The sequence below is a fragment of the Schistocerca cancellata genome, chromosome 5, assembly GCF_023864275.1.
Source record: "Schistocerca cancellata isolate TAMUIC-IGC-003103 chromosome 5, iqSchCanc2.1, whole genome shotgun sequence".
NCBI classification, from domain to species: Eukaryota; Metazoa; Arthropoda; class Insecta; order Orthoptera; family Acrididae; genus Schistocerca; species Schistocerca cancellata.
In genome coordinates, this window is record NC_064630.1 from 663875385 (window position 1) to 663892448 (window position 17064).

Genomic DNA, 17064 nt, shown 5'->3' on the forward strand with positions numbered 1-17064 from the left:
TAATTACACCTTGACACACACCACTATGACAATCAACAAGAGAGAAATCAGTCTGGTGTGAGTATAGCTGAAACAATTTCTTATATAGCTCACAGTGTCATGATACTGATTGATGCTAGATTATGTGACCTGGTGAAAGCTGTAGATGTTGTCAATTGATGAGCTGCAGAAATTGATGAATTTAATACAGCCTCATCAACAAATTAATTCTTCTTAAAAATTCTTCAACTGTAGTGTCAGGATTTGGTTGTACACTGCAGCAATTGCAGTTGTGGAACTGGTTGCTAAGGTTAACAATGATATCTTTAAATGAAACCTTCCTTCAAATTTGTGACTTTCTTCTTAATTCAGCTTTATTTCTCTAGAGCAGAGTAGTACAGAAGTATTCTGCATTCTGTCATGAAGTTTACCAGAATGTTGTGTTACTCTGTCGTGTCACAAAACTGAGCCAGAATGAAATGTTCTGTTCTAAGTTGGTTGATCATGCAAAGAGTTTGGTCGCTGTCATTATTACTTCTGACTCTCTGCAGTGTAAACCAATGTCAGAATAACCATGCATATCTCATAGCTGTTGACTTCTTCACCACTACATTGTCCCCCATACTAGCTGGAATGTCATTCTAAAAAGGTCATCTCAGCTGAAAGCATCAACTACATATTCATACATTATATGCAATCTGAACCTTTTTTATCTCAACACAGAACTACTTCATATACAGTACATTTACAGAAATTGTAAGCAGACAACACTTGTCTGCACACTCAGTCTACCTCAGCAGAGATCTGTCAAAATACATGCTACATTTCTTTATCATCACCTCATCGTCACTATTACAATCTTTTCTATTCCATGCCCTGAAGCTGTAGTGGAACATGTTATGTAACCAGATACTTCACTTCTTCCTATTAAACTGATAAAAGGTGGTCATAAAGAAAAGTTATTAAGATAAGTAGTGTATAGAAAGAACTTCCAACTGTGCACACATTTTTTTTTTATCTGTGTAGAGATGTGAGGGGAGAAATAAGAGCACAGAACATCAACAATGCACAGTAGCAATGGTGTGCCTCCACCAGTGAGGGAGGGGTCACTTATGGTTTGGCATCACAACCTGGAGGGTGTGGAAATTCACAGAATATGAGGGGCTGATTACAATGGCCACAAACAGTAACAAACAAGAAATGTTCTGTAGTCTTTCACTTACTTCTGTGATAACATTTTGAGAGCTTCTGTTACAAGCTTGGCTACATAAAAGTAGTCAAATAGCATTGTAACTGTTTTATGAGAGAAGCAAAATACAGAAGTGTTTATTATGAGTGATTACATGATTTCATAGATAGTTGGCCTAGATGTGAATTCTGCTACAGTCCTCAACCCTCTGCAGATGGAAAAGAAGTCACATGGTATAATTAGTGGTACTCCCTTGCAGTTCCAAGACATCAAGTAACTACAAGAAGGTGACCATAAGACAACAGTCAAGGTAAAAGTGATCATGAAATGCATCCAGATGATATACATTTAGTGAAGTTGTTGGCTGAGTTACAAGCCATAACTTGAGGAATAAATATTTCATTTTGGCTCCCAAGGTGAAGGACACAGATACGAGAGCTTTTGTAATAATAAAGAGAATTTTTAAGTAATAATGGAAGAATATAAAGCTGCCTAGAGCAGTCCAAGTAAACAAAAAGGTAGATAGGAGGTGGGCACTTGCTGTAGTGCCACTCAATGTAATTAGAATACTTTTTTATTATCACAACAGAAAGGATAAACCAGAATAGTTGACCATAACAACCAGGTCAACTACATGAAATATTTACATGTTGAAATAACCATCAACATGTGAGTCAAGAAATATTACAACAATCAAATGGAAGATTTCGGGCGCTGATTCTGAACCTGAGTGCTGCTGCAACTACTAACGGCATTGACAGCAGTCAACCAATGTGTTGGCAGCACAGCTTCACTTTGCAGGACAGCAGCTAGTCAGCTGACTACAGTAATGGCCGCACAACACCTCAGTGAGACATTGCTCTGTCCACATAAAGCAGCACCAGCATGGTGCAGCTAGTAGTGATTATTGATCAGCACTTGCTATACAAGGTGATGTGTATACTTTGGCACTTCAAGTTGGCAGAGTCACAGATGGCTCGCAGTATGCGGGCAACCAACATTGTCACCGGGGACCCAAAACAAATGAATCTTTTTTATGTTAAAAGGAACTTTGATGTGTCCGAAGGGTAAGACATTATGTATTAGAATGTGTTACTGTTTGGTTCAACTATTTTGACTTACAATCATTGGGAACTGTCATTGTAAGACTTGATGGCTTTAAATACACAGAACTGCAAATGAGAGTTCAATGCATATTTAATAGTTTGGAGTAACCATTGTAATATAACATTTCAGCATCACCAAGCAAGAATCAAAGTCCAGAAGAAAAGGAAAATCGTTCACAAGATTTATAACAGTAATTTACAGATCTGAAACACTGAAAACTTACCAATCATAGACAGTAGCTGAAGTAAACCACAGCAAATCCATCTGTTTCTTCATAGAAAGAATACTGAAAATTACCTGGACTGTTAGGGTAAAAAATATATGGAAAATACTGACAAGTAGAAGGGACAGGATGACAGGACATCTGTTAAGACATCAGAGAATGACTCCCATGGTACTAGAGTGAGATGTAGAGGGCAAAAACTGTAGAGATTTGAAGACATCCAGCACATAATTGAGAACGTAGGTTGCAAGGGCTACTCTGAGATGAAAAGGTTGGCACAGGAGATGAATTCATGGCAGGCTGCATCAAACCAGTCAAAAAACTGATGACTCAAAAAAAGCCTCTGTACTTCCTTAATATAACTTAGTGCTAAGAATTAACTCTCATCACTAATGGAAGTTGTGAAAATGTATCTGGTACTTTAATTTCTGAATTTTTGTGTATTCAGTTGTCTATCTGATATTCCTGAAGAAATAACCCTCATTGCAATAATCAGCTATGTAACAACCTTCTCTCCACAGGAAAAGCTAAAGCCCAATGATCTGTGTATATGATGATCTTAGAACCCCATATGAGCCTTTGAAACTCTTGCATGTTTATTTACTCAGTATAGTTGAGTTCATATTTACTTAGACATCTACTACTGGAGGCTATGATGTTACTTTCACCTATCTTGAGACACTATTCACAGTTCACAAGCTGCACCATATTCAGAAGCATCTGTTGGTAATTTAAATGCTTTTTTCATCAGAGAGTATTAAAATATTGGTGCGTCCACTAAAGTCTGCTTAATGTTCTGAAAAGCCTCCAGACACATTTGGTTTTTTGTTTTAATAATGACAATAATCACCCATGGGCTGACCCCATATGTAGTGATGGTAAAATCAAGCCAACCCTGGAAAAGAGTGATAAATTAATTGTAATCCCTTTTTCATGCACTTGTGTAAAGTTTCAGTTAACAAAATAAAATGTTCTTCCCATATCTTGTGCACTAATAAAACATCATCTACGTAGATAATTAACTCTTGTAATAACTCTTTATCTAAAGCTTCATGGTATGCTTGCACAACTACTGACACTGTCATTCAGTACAATGGGCAATACCCTATCCACTCCACAGGGCAATATCCTAAACTGATATGTCTTGCCATATATATAAGAGTTTGTCTTTAAATATGTCTGCTTGTGTCTGTATATGTGTGGATGGATATGTGTGTGTGTGCGAGTGTATACCCGTCCTTTTTTCCCCCTAAGGTAAGTCTTTCCGCTCCCGGGACTGGAATGACTCCTTACCCTCTCCCTTAAAACCCACATCCTTTCGTCTTTCCCTCTCCTTCCCTCTTTCCTGATGAGGCAACAGTTTGTTGCGAAAGCTTGAATTTTGTGTGTATGTTTGTGTTCGTTTGTGTGTCTGTCGACCTGCCAGCACTTTCATTTGGTAAGTCACATCCTGGAAATTGAAATAAGAACACCGTGAATTCATTGTCCCAGGAAGGGGAAACTTTATTGACACATTCCTGGGGTCAGATACATCACATGATCACACTGACAGAACCACAGGCACATAGACACAGGCAACAGAGCATGCACAATGTCGGCACTAGTACAGTGTATATCCACCTTTCGCAGCAATGCAGGCTGCTATTCTCCCATGGAGACGATCGTAGAGATGCTGGATGTAGTCCTGTGGAACGGCTTGCCATGCCATTTCCACCTGGCACCTCAGTTGGACCAGCGTTTGTGCTGGACGTGCAGACCGCGTGAAACGACGCTTCATCCAGTCCCAAACATGCTCAATGGGGGACAGATCCGGAGATCTTGCTGGCCAGGGTAGTTGACTTACACCTTCTAGAGCACGTTGGGTGGCACGGGATACATACGGACGTGCATTGTCCTGTTGGAACAGCAAGTTCCCTTGCCGGTCTAGGAATGGTAGAACAATGGGTTCGATGACGGTTTGGATGTACCGTGCACTATTCAGTGTCCCCTCGACGATCACCAGTGGTGTACGGCCAGTGTAGGAGATCGCTCCCCACACCATGATGCCGGGTGTTGGCCCTGTGTGCCTCGGTCGTATGCAGTCCTGATTGTGGCGCTCACCTGCACGGCGCCAAACACGCATACGACCATCATTGGCACCAAGGCAGAAGCGACTCTCATCGCTGAAGACAACACGTCTCCATTCGTCCCTCCATTCACACCTGTCGCGACACCACTGGAGGCGGGCTGCACGATGTTGGGGCGTGAGCGGAAGACGGCCTAACGGTGTGCGGGACCGTAGCCCAGCTTCATGGAGACGGTTGCGAATGGTCCTCGCCGATACCCCAGGAGCAACAGTGTCCCTAATTTGCTGGGAAGTGGCGGTGCAGTCCCCTACGGCACTGCATAGGATCCTACGGTCTTGGCGTGCATCCGTGCGTCGCTGCGGTCCGGTCCCAGGTCGACAGGCATGTGCACCTTCCGCCGACCACTGGTGACAACATCGATGTACTGTGGAGACCTCATGCCCCACGTGTTGAGCAATTCGGCGGTACGTCCACCCGGCCTCCCGCATGCCCACTATACGCCCTCGCTCAAAGTCCGTCAACTGCACATACGGTTCACGCCCACGCTGTTGCGGCATGCTACCAGTGTTAAAGACTGCAATGGAGCTCCGTATGCCACGGCAAACTGGCTGACACTGACGGCGGCGGTGCACAAATGCTGCGCAGCTAGCGCCATTCGACGGCCAACACCGCGGTTCCTGGTGTGTCCGCTGTGCCGTGCGTGTGATCATTGCTTGTACAGCCCTCTCGCAGTGTCCGGAGCAAGTATGGTGGGTCTGACACACCGGTGTCAATGTGTTCTTTTTTTCCATTTCCAGGAGTGTGTGTATATATATATATATATATATATATATATATATATATATATATATATATATATATATATATAGAGTTATAATAGAAGGAAACATTCCACGAAGGAAAAATATACTTAAAAACAAAGATGATGTGACTTACCAAATGAAAGTGCTGGCAGGTCGACAGACACACAAACGAACACAAACATACACACAAAATTCAAGCTTTCGCAACAAACTGTTGCCTCATCAGGAAAGAGGGAAGGAGAGGGAAAGACGAAAGGATGTGGGTTTTAAGGGAGAGGGTAAGGAGTCATTCCAGTCCCGGGAGCGGAAAGACTTACCTTAGGGGGAAAAAAGGACGGGTATACACTCGCACACACACACATATCAATCCACACATATACAGACACAAGCAGACATATTTAAAGACCTAACCTAACCTAACCTAACCTAACCTAACCTAACCTAACCTAACCTATGTTTAAATATGTCTGCTTGTGTCTGTATATGTGTGGATTGATATGTGTGTGTGTGCGAGTGTATACCCGTCCTTTTTTCCCCCTAAGGTAAGTCTTTCCGCTCCCGGGACTGGAATGACTCCTTACCCTCTCCCTTAAAACCCACATCCTTTCGTCTTTCCCTCTCCTTCCCTCTTTCCTGATGAGGCAACAGTTTGTTGCGAAAGCTTGAATTTTGTGTGTATGTTTGTGTTCGTTTGTGTGTCTGTCGACCTGCCAGCACTTTCATTTGGTAAGTCACATCATCTTTGTTTTTAAGTGTATATATATATATATATATATATATATATATATATATATATAAATGCTGTATATTCTTGTGGATTCTCATGAATACTGAGACTGGCAGACTTAATCTGAAGGGCAATGCCCTAAACCAATATGACTTGCCATCAAACAAAAATGCTATATATTTTTGTAAATTCTCCTGTAATTTTACCTGCCACCACCTGAGAGTCAAATCCATTGAGCTAAAATACTTCCCTTGCTCAAACTTAGTTAGTAATTCATCTATACATATATGTCAATCTCTTTCTGGCTCTAAATCCCTATTAAGTGTTTGTGCATCTAACACCAAAAGCACGCCTCCTGTAGCTTCCTTTACTGCTAGTAAGGGGTTGTTATACATACTTAAACTTCTTTCTATTGAGTTATTTTCTACCATTTTGTTTATTTCTTCATTTACTGCAAGTTTTAAACTTACTGGAATACGATATAGGTTGCAAAGAATGGTTCACTGTCTTTTATTTTAAATTCACAGATGTACACACCATTCATGCCTGTATTATCAAAACACACTGCTGTACTTCCACAGGATATTATTCAAATCATGCCTTTGATATTTATTTAACAGGTTAGATTTGTAGACTTTAATCCTTATCTGTTCACATAATTCATCATCAAAACCCATTTTTGATTCATCTTTGCTCATAATCTCATCAGCAACAACTAAATGGATTTTATTTAGTTATGTGTTAGAGCTATTTACTAGATGATTTATCTTAAATGGTACTACATATTTAGAATCTCCACTGTTCCAGTATCATACTTTAACTTTGGAGTCTATTTTTACTTTATATTTCAATAAAAAATCAATGCCTAATAGTATTTGTAAATTCATATTTGGAGGCAATAACAGAATTTGAATGAACTTAGAATTTTTTATATCTATGGGTAGACACGTTTCTTATCTTGTTAACTTCATTTTACTTCCAGTTATTCCTACAATATAGACTCCAGTCATGGGTAATATGGACAAATATTCTTATGCTTCCACAGTAGTACAAGTTTATATGCCCACTACCTCCGCAGATGACGAAGAGATTGAAGAACTGTACGATGAGATAAAGAAGCATTCAAAATATGGTGCTACAGAAGAATGCTGAAGATTAGATGGGTAGATCACATAACTAATGAGGAGGTATTGAATAGAATTGGGGAGAAGAGGAGTTTGTGGCACAACTTGACTAGAAGAAGGGATCGGTTGGTAGGACATGTTTTGAGGCATCAAGGGATCACCAGTTTAGAACTGGAGGGCAGTGTGGAGGGCAAAAAAACGTAGAGGGAGACCAAGAGATGAATACACTAAGTAGATTCAGAAGGATGTAGGCTGCATTAGGTACTGGGAGATGAAGAAGCTTGCACAGGATAGAGTAGCAAGGAGAGCTGCATCAAACGAGTCTCAGGACTGAAGACCACAACAACAACATGATGAGATAAAAGAGATTATTCAGATACTGAAGGGAGATGGAAATTTAATAGACATGGGGGAATGGAATTTGATAATAGAAGAAGGAAAAGTAGTTGGTCAATATGAAACTGGGGTAAGGAATGAAAGAGGAAGCCACCTGGTAGAATTTTGCACAGAGCATAACTTAATCGTAGCTAACACTTGATTTAAGAATCATGAAAGAAGGTTGTATATGTGGAACAGGCCTGGAGACACTGGAAGATTTCACATAGATTATATAATGGAAAGACAGAAATTCAGGAACCAGGTTTTAAATTGTAAGACATTTCCAGGGGCAGAAGTGGACTCAGACCACAATTATTGGTTATGAACTGCAGATTAAAACTGATGAAACTGCAAAATGATGGGAATTTAAGGAGATGGGACCTGAATAAACTGAAAGAACCAAAGGTTGTAGAGAGTTTCATTAAGAGCATTAGGGAACAATTGACAAGAATGGGGGAAAGAAATACAGTAGAAGAAGAATGGGTAGCTTTAAGAGATGAAATAGTGAAGGTAGCAGAGGATGTAAAAAGATGAGGGCTAGTAGAAATCCTAGGGTAACAGAAGAGATATTGAATTTAACTGATGAAAGGAGAAAATATAGAAATGCTGTAAATGAAGCAGGTGAAAAGGAATACAAACGTCTCAAAAATGAGGTTGGCAGGATATGCACAATGGCTAAGCAGGGATGGCTAGAGACAAATGTAAGAACAAAGAAGGATATATCACTAGGGGTAAGATAGATACTGCCTACAGGAAAAGTAAAGAGACCTTTGGTGAAAAGAGAACCACTTTTACAAATAGCAAGAACTCAGATAGAAAACCAGTTATAAGCAAATAAGCGAAAGCAGAAAGGTGGAAGGAGTATATAGAAGGTCTATACAAGGGTGATGTACTTGAGGGCAATTTATGGAAATGGAAGAGGACGTAGATGGAGATGAAATGGAAGATATGATACCGTGTGAAGAATTCAACAGAGCACCTAAAGACCTAAGTCAAAACAAAGCTCCAGGAGTAGACAACATTCCATTACAACTACTGACAGCCTTGGCAGAGTCAGCCCTGAATAAAACTCTACCATCTGGTGAGCAAGATGTATGAAATGAGTAAAATAATCCTAGACTTCAAGGAGAATATAATAATCCCAATCCTAAAGAAAGGTGTCAACAGGTATGAAAATGACTGAACTATTGGTTTAATAAGTCATGGCTGCAAAATACTAACATGAATTCTTTAAAGACGAATGAAAAAGCTGATAGAAGCTGACCTCGGGGAAGATCAGTTTGGATTCCGTAGAAATGTCAGAATATGTGTGGCAACACTGCCCCTAGAAATTATCTTAGAAGATAGATTAAGGAATCATTTCTAGCATTTGTAGACTTAGAGAAAACTTTTGACAATGTTGACTGGAATACTCTCTTTCAAATTCTGAAGGTGACAGGGGTCAAATACAGGGAGCAAAAGGCTATTTATAATTTATACAGAAACCAGATGGCAGTAGAGGGGCATGAAAGGGAAGGTGTGGTTGGCAAGGGAGCGAGACAGGGTTGTAGTCTATCCCCGATGTTTCTCAATTTGTATATTAAGCAAGCAGTAAAGGAAACAAAAGAAAAATTTGGAGTAGGAACTAAAATCCATGGAGACAAAGTAAGAACTTTGAGGTTTGCCAATGACATTGTAATTCTGTCAGAGACAGCAAAGGTCCTGGAAGAGCAGCTGAACAGAATAGACGGTGTCTTGAAAAGAGGAATGTAGTCAAATTAAATCAAATGACACTGAAGGGATTAGATTGGGAAATGAGACAGTTAAAGTAGTACATGAGTTTTGCTATTTGGGGAGCAAAAAACTGATGATTTGTTGAAGTAGAGGGGATATAACATGTAGACTGGCTATAACAAGGATAGAATTTTTGGAGAAGAGAAATCTATAACATCAAGTATAGATTTAAGTCTCAAGAAGTCTTTTCTGAAATTATTTTTATGGAGTGAAGCCATGTATGGAAGTGAAGCATAATTTAGACAAGAAGAGAATAGAAGATTTCAAAATGTGGTGCTACAGAAGAATGCTGAAGATTAAATGGGTAGATCACATAACTAATGAGGAGGTACTGAATAGAATTGGGGAGAAGAGGATGTGGCACAACCTTACTAAAAGAAGAGATCGGTTGGTAGGACACATTCTGAGGCATCAAGGGATCACCAATTTAGTATTGGAGGGAAGCTTGGAGGGTTAAAATCGTAGAGGGAGACCAAGGCATGAATACACTAACAGATTCGGAAGGATGAATGTTGCAGCAGTTACTCAGAAAGGAAGAAGCTTGCACAGGATAGAGTAGCATGGAGAGCTACATCAAACCAGTCTCTGGACTGACGAACACAACAACAACATTCTTATTTCTAAGTGTGTCCAAAAATTCCTGGGATAGCCGAGTCTATCTAAATGTCTACACATTTTCCTCACACATTTGCTATTACTATTGGTTCTGCGTTCTTTTCGTACCACCTTATCTTTTTCCAATAATCATTCCCTTGAGAGAATAGTAAGTGTGAAAGCTATTAACCTCTCAGTATATGGTCCTATGATTATGGTGGTACATCCTGTATTGTGACCAATACTCTGTGATGTTGCCCGTTTTCCATTACTTTTACAGAATAATTACCCCTTTCATTCCTTTCTTTAGGAAAAGATATATTATTTTTTACTATAATGCCAATGGCATTTGTGTTACTGGGTACAAATACCTGAGAATCATTATTCATTTGATTATTTCTTGTTTTGTTCCCTCCAGTGCTGCATCTTTTATACATAAGATTGATTGCCTTCATTATTCTGATTCTCTCCTTGAGTGAAATCTCTACTTTCTTTATTTAGATTCAAATTCTTCAGAATGACCAGTTCTCAATTCTGCTACATCAACTACTAAATGACTCAGAGTAAAATCAACTGTCTTGGAATCTTCTCATCTCTTGGCTAGAAAATGAGGGAATACTCTTAAGAAATAGGTCAGATGTATCTCATAATCTCGTCTAAATTTTGAAAATTGTTTTGACCAATTCATGCCATTTCCTATCTACAATTTTTCTATCAAATCATTTGATAAGAATATAATAGAGGGAAACATTCCACGTGGAAAAAATATACCTAAAAAGAAATATGATGAGACTTACTAAACAAAAGCGCTGGCAGGTCGATAGACACACAAACAATCACACAAAATTCTAGCTTTCGCAACCAACGGTTGCCTCGTCAGGAAAGAGGGAAGGAGAGGGAAAGACGAAAGGATTTGGGTTTTAAGGGAGAGGGTAGGGAGTCATTCCAATCCCGGGAGCGGAAAGACTTGCCTTAGGGGGAAAAAAGGACAGGTATACACTCGCACACACACACATATCCATCTGCATATACACAGACACAAGCAGACATTTGTAAAGGCAAGTCTTTCTGCTCCCAGGATTGGAATGACTCCTTACCCTCTCCCTTAAAACCCAAATCCTTTCGACTTTCCCTCTCCTTCCCTCTTTCCTGATGAGGCAACTGTTGGTTGCGAAAGCTAGAATTTTGTGTGTTTGTTTGTGTGTCTATCGACCTGCCAGCGCTTTTGTTTGGTAAGTCTCATCATCTTTCTTTTTAGATATAAATCATTTGATAACCCGCAGTTAGATACAGTGATCTTATTTCTAAGTATCGGCTGTGTATTTTGTAGCAGTTCCCATAACTTCTGAAATCAGAAATTCATTATCATGTTCAACAGTATTGTCCACAGAATTATGTGTAGTGCTAATGGAATCTACTTTTTCTTGCACCTTTCACTCTACTAATGCTTGCAGACGCTTCTCCAATTATTTAAAGTATTCAGAGCATTAGTTATTTCAACATTTTGTCTATTTCATTCTAATGCTTCTACTCAATTTCACAAGTCTGAGATTTGACTAGTAATGCTTTCAGACTCCCAAGTGGGTAGTGCCTGTATGTTTTGTTTTACCATCTACCTCCTTAAACTGTTGTACATTCTGCTGTACTAGAACCTCCTTCCTGACTAAATTGATTGATTTTCTATTTAAAGCTGCAATTCCTTGAGTAATTTTTCTAAGGTTGTTTTTCTATTGGAAATTTTATCATTTGAATACTCTGATTTTGAATACTCTAACTCTTCCCTTCATGTTTTTAAAATTGTGGTACTTGTTGACAACATATCTTTATTGGCTTTCACAGTACGAGATGGCTCTTTTTAGTGGCTAAAGCCACACTATTTGACAGTCCTTTCAATTTCTTTATTGCTTCTGACAGACTGCTGTCCATTATGTATGTGGTGAATAGCATTCAGTGATAACAACAATATACTCTGCTTGACAACTGCCAAGGAACAGCTGACACTTGCTAACGAACAACTGTCAATTGCTATGGTACAACCTACAAGTGCTATGAAACACCCAACAAATGACAGTAAAAGAAAATGTAGGGGACAGAACGTGTTAACTGAAGCAAAGACTGTGCATGAATGCTCCATATACATTTGACAGTTCATGTAATATAATGTTTGACAAAAATTGTTAAGAACCGATTAGTGCAACATTCCATGTGTATGACAACATGACTGCAAGACATCATTTTAGTGCTTAATATCATGGATGAGTGGTTGGATGGCTCAAAGTCAGTCAAAACGTCACTACTGAGGCTACAGTAATGAGTGTATCCAAAAGTGTCATCTCACATTTAAAAAAAGGCTACTGATGGAGGAAATGCCATGAAGAAGCAGGCTGATGGTCACAGACTGATCACCACACACAAGAGGATTGATATACAGCCCTAGTGGGCTATGCAGATCACTGCAGACCTTGCAATCACTACCAGAACACATGTGGCTGCAAGAACCGTTTTGCAGCAATAAAATTGGACTTGTGTGTATGAATGGAAGCCTGTTAAAGGCAAGCCACTTCAACCATGCCATCCTCAAGAATGATTTCGCTGGTGCAGGGAACATGGTTGGGGTCAACAACACTGGTCCAGAGTTATGTTCTCAAATGAATCACACTTCACTGTGGCAAGTGATTCTATCTACCGGTTAGCATCAAGAGTCTGGTATGGGGCTGCACGGAAGTTGAATGCCCGCTGCAGCAAATGGACCTTGATGGATTATAGAGGGCAGTGTTGCTGCAGCACTGCACTTGCCTAGTGAGTGAGCCATCATCTCACCATGTGATTACACCAGCCAATAGCGTCTCTTGCAGCCAGCATATATACTGCCACATCTCAACCACTCAGGAAGTCATGAACTTCATATGACTGCATTTGTTACTATCTCCACCATACTACTGACTACTCATCTATAACTTTGCTTTGGTACTGGGTTTCCTCTTTGGTCTCAGTTTGGATTGTGACTTGTACTTGACCGATTGACAGTATTGTGTTGAAAGTTTGTTGCACCTCATTGTTGCATAGGTTGCTATTGACTTGCTCGTTGTGTCAGGTCCACCATCCAGTTAGCCCTGTTGCTCAACTCTGGCATGGGTTTTGATGTCCTATACACAGGAAGTCTTCTCATCTTGTGTTTTAGTGTTTTCATCATTCTCTCCCATTTTTATGATGTGTGCACGAGTATCGGATTACTCATGGATATAGCAGTGGGAAGGTGGGGGGGGGGGGGGGGGTGTTACACACCACAGAATGTTCATGAATGCCATTGATATGGCCAAGGCATTATGGTGTGTGTAGGCATTACACACAACGGCTGAACACTGTTATATATCTTTGCATGAGGTAGCATTACAGCACAGCAGTATGGCAGTGAGATTATTCTGGATCATGTCCATCAGTTTAGGGGTGTGGTGGGACCCAATTTTCTGTTTATGGACAACAATGCCATCCACAAAGGACTGCTGAGGTGTCGGCACAATGGGAAGTGGAACTATTGAACTTATGGAATGGCCTGCATATTCCACAGACCTAAACCGCATAAAGCACACCTGGGATGCTCATGGCGGACATAATTCTCAATGAACACCCCATCCCCTAACTGTGCAGGAAATGAAAATTGCCTTGTGAGAGGTGTTGAACATATCCCCCCCAAGGACTCCTCAACAGTTTGGTAGCCAGCATGAACAATGAGTGCAAAATGTACTTAGTACATGAGGAGGGTAAATTCCTTAATGAGAGTCCAATATCAACCTTTATGTTGGGAGCCTGACCTGTGTATCCATGAATGTTATTTATGTTCATTATCCTGGTGCCCCATGTGGTGAAATCTGTAGCATTTTTCATTATAAATGTACCGCTCCACCTCTATTATGAATGTACCGTGTTTCATGTCATCTATCATTGCCTGTGATTGTTCCTGTCCATCAATGTGTCTGTTTTCAATTTTCAAGTGGAATATAGACACCTTCACTAATAAGATTACGTTCTAACACAGCTGCTTACAATTCGCAACATATGTTTCTATCACCTTCCACACAAGAAACTACTAACAATAGTATTTCAGTTTTCTGCTGATTACAGTTCACCTAATCAGTATCACTGCTAGCTGCACCAAACTGCTGATGTGTCACATGGACACAGTGATGTCTCACTGGGCTGCTGTGTAGCCGTTGCCACAGTCAGCTCACCAAAGCAAATCTGTCCTGCCATTGTATTGACTAACATCAGTGCTATCAGAAATTGTGAATACACTCATAAGTTTGGAATCAGCACATCAAAATCTTCCATTTCCTCAATTTAATATTTGTTGACTCATGCCGACGCTAATTTCAACTTGTAAATATTTCTTCAAGGTAATATTTGTTGACTCGTGTCAACGGTAATTTCAACATCTAAATATTTCTTCTAGTTGTACTTGGTTGCTATGGTCAATTAATCTCATTTATCCATTTTTTGTGATAATTCACTTACATGTTTTACACCACATGAAACAAAATAATTTTCTCTTAAATATTTTAATTACATTGCACAACACTACGATGTGTGCTCACCTCTATTTTCTTCATTGTTTTCTTTGGCTGCTCTAGGCATTGTGGTATATTCTTCCATTATTTTTTAAAAAAATCCTTTTATTATCCCAAAAGCTCTCTTATTTCAGTGGCCCTTATCCATGTCCACCACCTTGGGTACCAAAATGAAGTGTTTACACAACTTACAAGTAACCAAGTCAACAACTTCACAAGTGATCTGTCACCCTGATGCTTTTCTGATCACTTTTACCTTGATTGTTGTCTTATGGTCACCTTCTTGTAGTTTCTTGATGCTCTGGACCTGCTATGCAGTGCCACTAATTCTATCCTGTAACTCCTTTCCCACCTGCAAAGAGTTGAGGACCGTAAGAGAGCTTACATACATGCCTGATGGCTACGAAATCATGTAACCAGTCTTAATAAACTCTTCTGTATTTTTCTTCTCCCATAAAACAATTAAAATGTCAGGTATATCGATCGCTATTCAACTACTTTTCATACCCAAGCTTATCACAGATGCACTTACTGTGCTACCACAGACGTAAGTGACAGATTACAGGACATTCTTCATTTGTTTCAGAACTGGTCATTGTCACCAACCTCTCTTGTTCTGAGAATTTCCATGACAACTCCATGCTGTGATGCCAAACTATAAGCAACTCCTCCATTGCAGGTAGAGATACTCCATCGCCTTTACATATTGGTGATGCTCTGTGCTCACATTTCTCTCCTCACATCTGTATATAGATAAAAAAAATATGCACACAGTGAGAAGTTCTTTTTGTATGCTACTTATCTAAATAACTTTTCTCCATGACCATCTTTCATCAGTTTAATATAAAGAAGTGAAATATGTGGTCACTTAACAATATGTTTGAATGCAGAGTACAGATGTAGATGTAGATATATTTGAACATCAATACAGAGTAATATTTCTTAATTTTTGCATGCTTTATATTTTTGCCTCAAGTTTTTTACACACACTTCTATCTAACATTGAAATCAAGCAGGATTCAATAGTTCTAGTGCAGTTGTTATGGAATAACAGCAGTTTGGCATTCTATCAATAGTCTGTCTCATATATACATTTCTTAATTTAAAATAACCTTCTAAAATCCACCAAGTAATCTCAGTTGAAAGGTAGCTCCCCGGAAGATACCATCAATAAAAAACATGCCTGAATGTTCTTACTGAGCAATCTACACCTACTGTGTTCAATTCATTACAATGAAAGATTGAATACTGAATGTTAATTTTTGCATTCTAAGTATTCTTCAAACCCTAGAGGAAAAGTGAGGGAAAGTTCCTACAGCAACAGACTTTAATATCCACAAATTCAATTTAAGTCTGCTAGACACAGATGTTTCATTCAGTTAGTAGTAAATATTACTAAAAGTAATACCAGACTGTTAGATTAGAACTTACTTTTATCATACGATACTGAAGATCCATATATTCTGAACTGTACCTAATTTTAGATTTTCCACTCAGAGTTTTGTTCAGATCTTCAAACTGTGTAACGTAGGCCATTAGCTGAGAATTTACTGCACATATAATTATCTCCTCTACCTGTAACACAGAAATATTGAGAGAGATTTTTACCTGATGTCAATACATGCGCAAATATTTAAACTTACCTGTTGTTCAGAGGTTAACACATTAATGTATAGCTGTTGTTCAGTAATCAACAAGTGACTACAGTCAGATGGAGCAAAAACCATGAAGTCATAAGCAGTTATATTTTTTATGTTCACATTCTTAAACACAAAGTTTGAAGATCCATTAACTATTTGTAAACCATTGAAAGGATTAACAATTTCAATTCTACATGGCACGGTATTGATGAAGTTCAAATGAGTACTGTCTTTTTCAGGAAGGACTGGGTATGATTCCTGAAACAGAGGGAAAGAAAAGACTTATTTTAACTCAATAGTCACAAGAAAATGATTTTGTAAAATTAAAATAATTAATAATAGGAGCATAAATTAGGAACACGTTCAAACCTGGACACACATCACAGTAATTCATGCGTGAACTAGTGAGAGAAAAAATATGTCAAAAGAAACCCTTTATGGTGGCAATTGGATAATCCCATGAAAGTCATCTTATGGACCACTGTGTATTCTCTCATATATTATCATGTAAGATCTCTGTAAGATAGATTGTTCATTGTGATGTTTATGTACAGCCATTAACCATGGCACACATCTCATTTACACAATTTATCATGCAGTGGGAGTAGTTAAGAAATATGCAGGGTGATTATAATTAAAGTACCAGTTTCGAAATGCCACACACTGCTTAGAATGATGTCAAATAACATAAAATTTGAATAGAGTTTTATCAAAGAAGGGGTAACTGTTATGGAAACAAAAGAAATTTAATGAAAGTTTTACCATTAGCTGGCATTATAAGTGGTATAATATGCAAAATAAAAGACACAGCATCCACAGCTGTTCCTCAGTTTGCAGTCAGTATGTCTGTCTCAGTGCATGATCACCAGCTATTGTTAAAGCTCTACTGTCAGTAG

The 17064-nt window shown here is 39.0% G+C and overlaps 1 protein-coding gene across 1 annotated transcript in view; it reads right to left on the reverse strand.

Moving 5' to 3' along the window:
* LOC126188750 (peptide transporter family 1-like) overlaps positions 1 to 17064 on the reverse strand; it is a 269810-nt gene that overhangs the window by 64282 nt on the left and 188464 nt on the right. The window contains exons 9-10 of the mRNA XM_049930360.1: positions 16172 to 16426; positions 15960 to 16103 (exon numbers count right to left, since the gene is read on the reverse strand). Coding sequence (XP_049786317.1) covers positions 15960 to 16103; positions 16172 to 16426 — 399 coding nt within the window. The remainder of the gene's footprint in view (positions 1 to 15959; positions 16104 to 16171; positions 16427 to 17064) is intronic.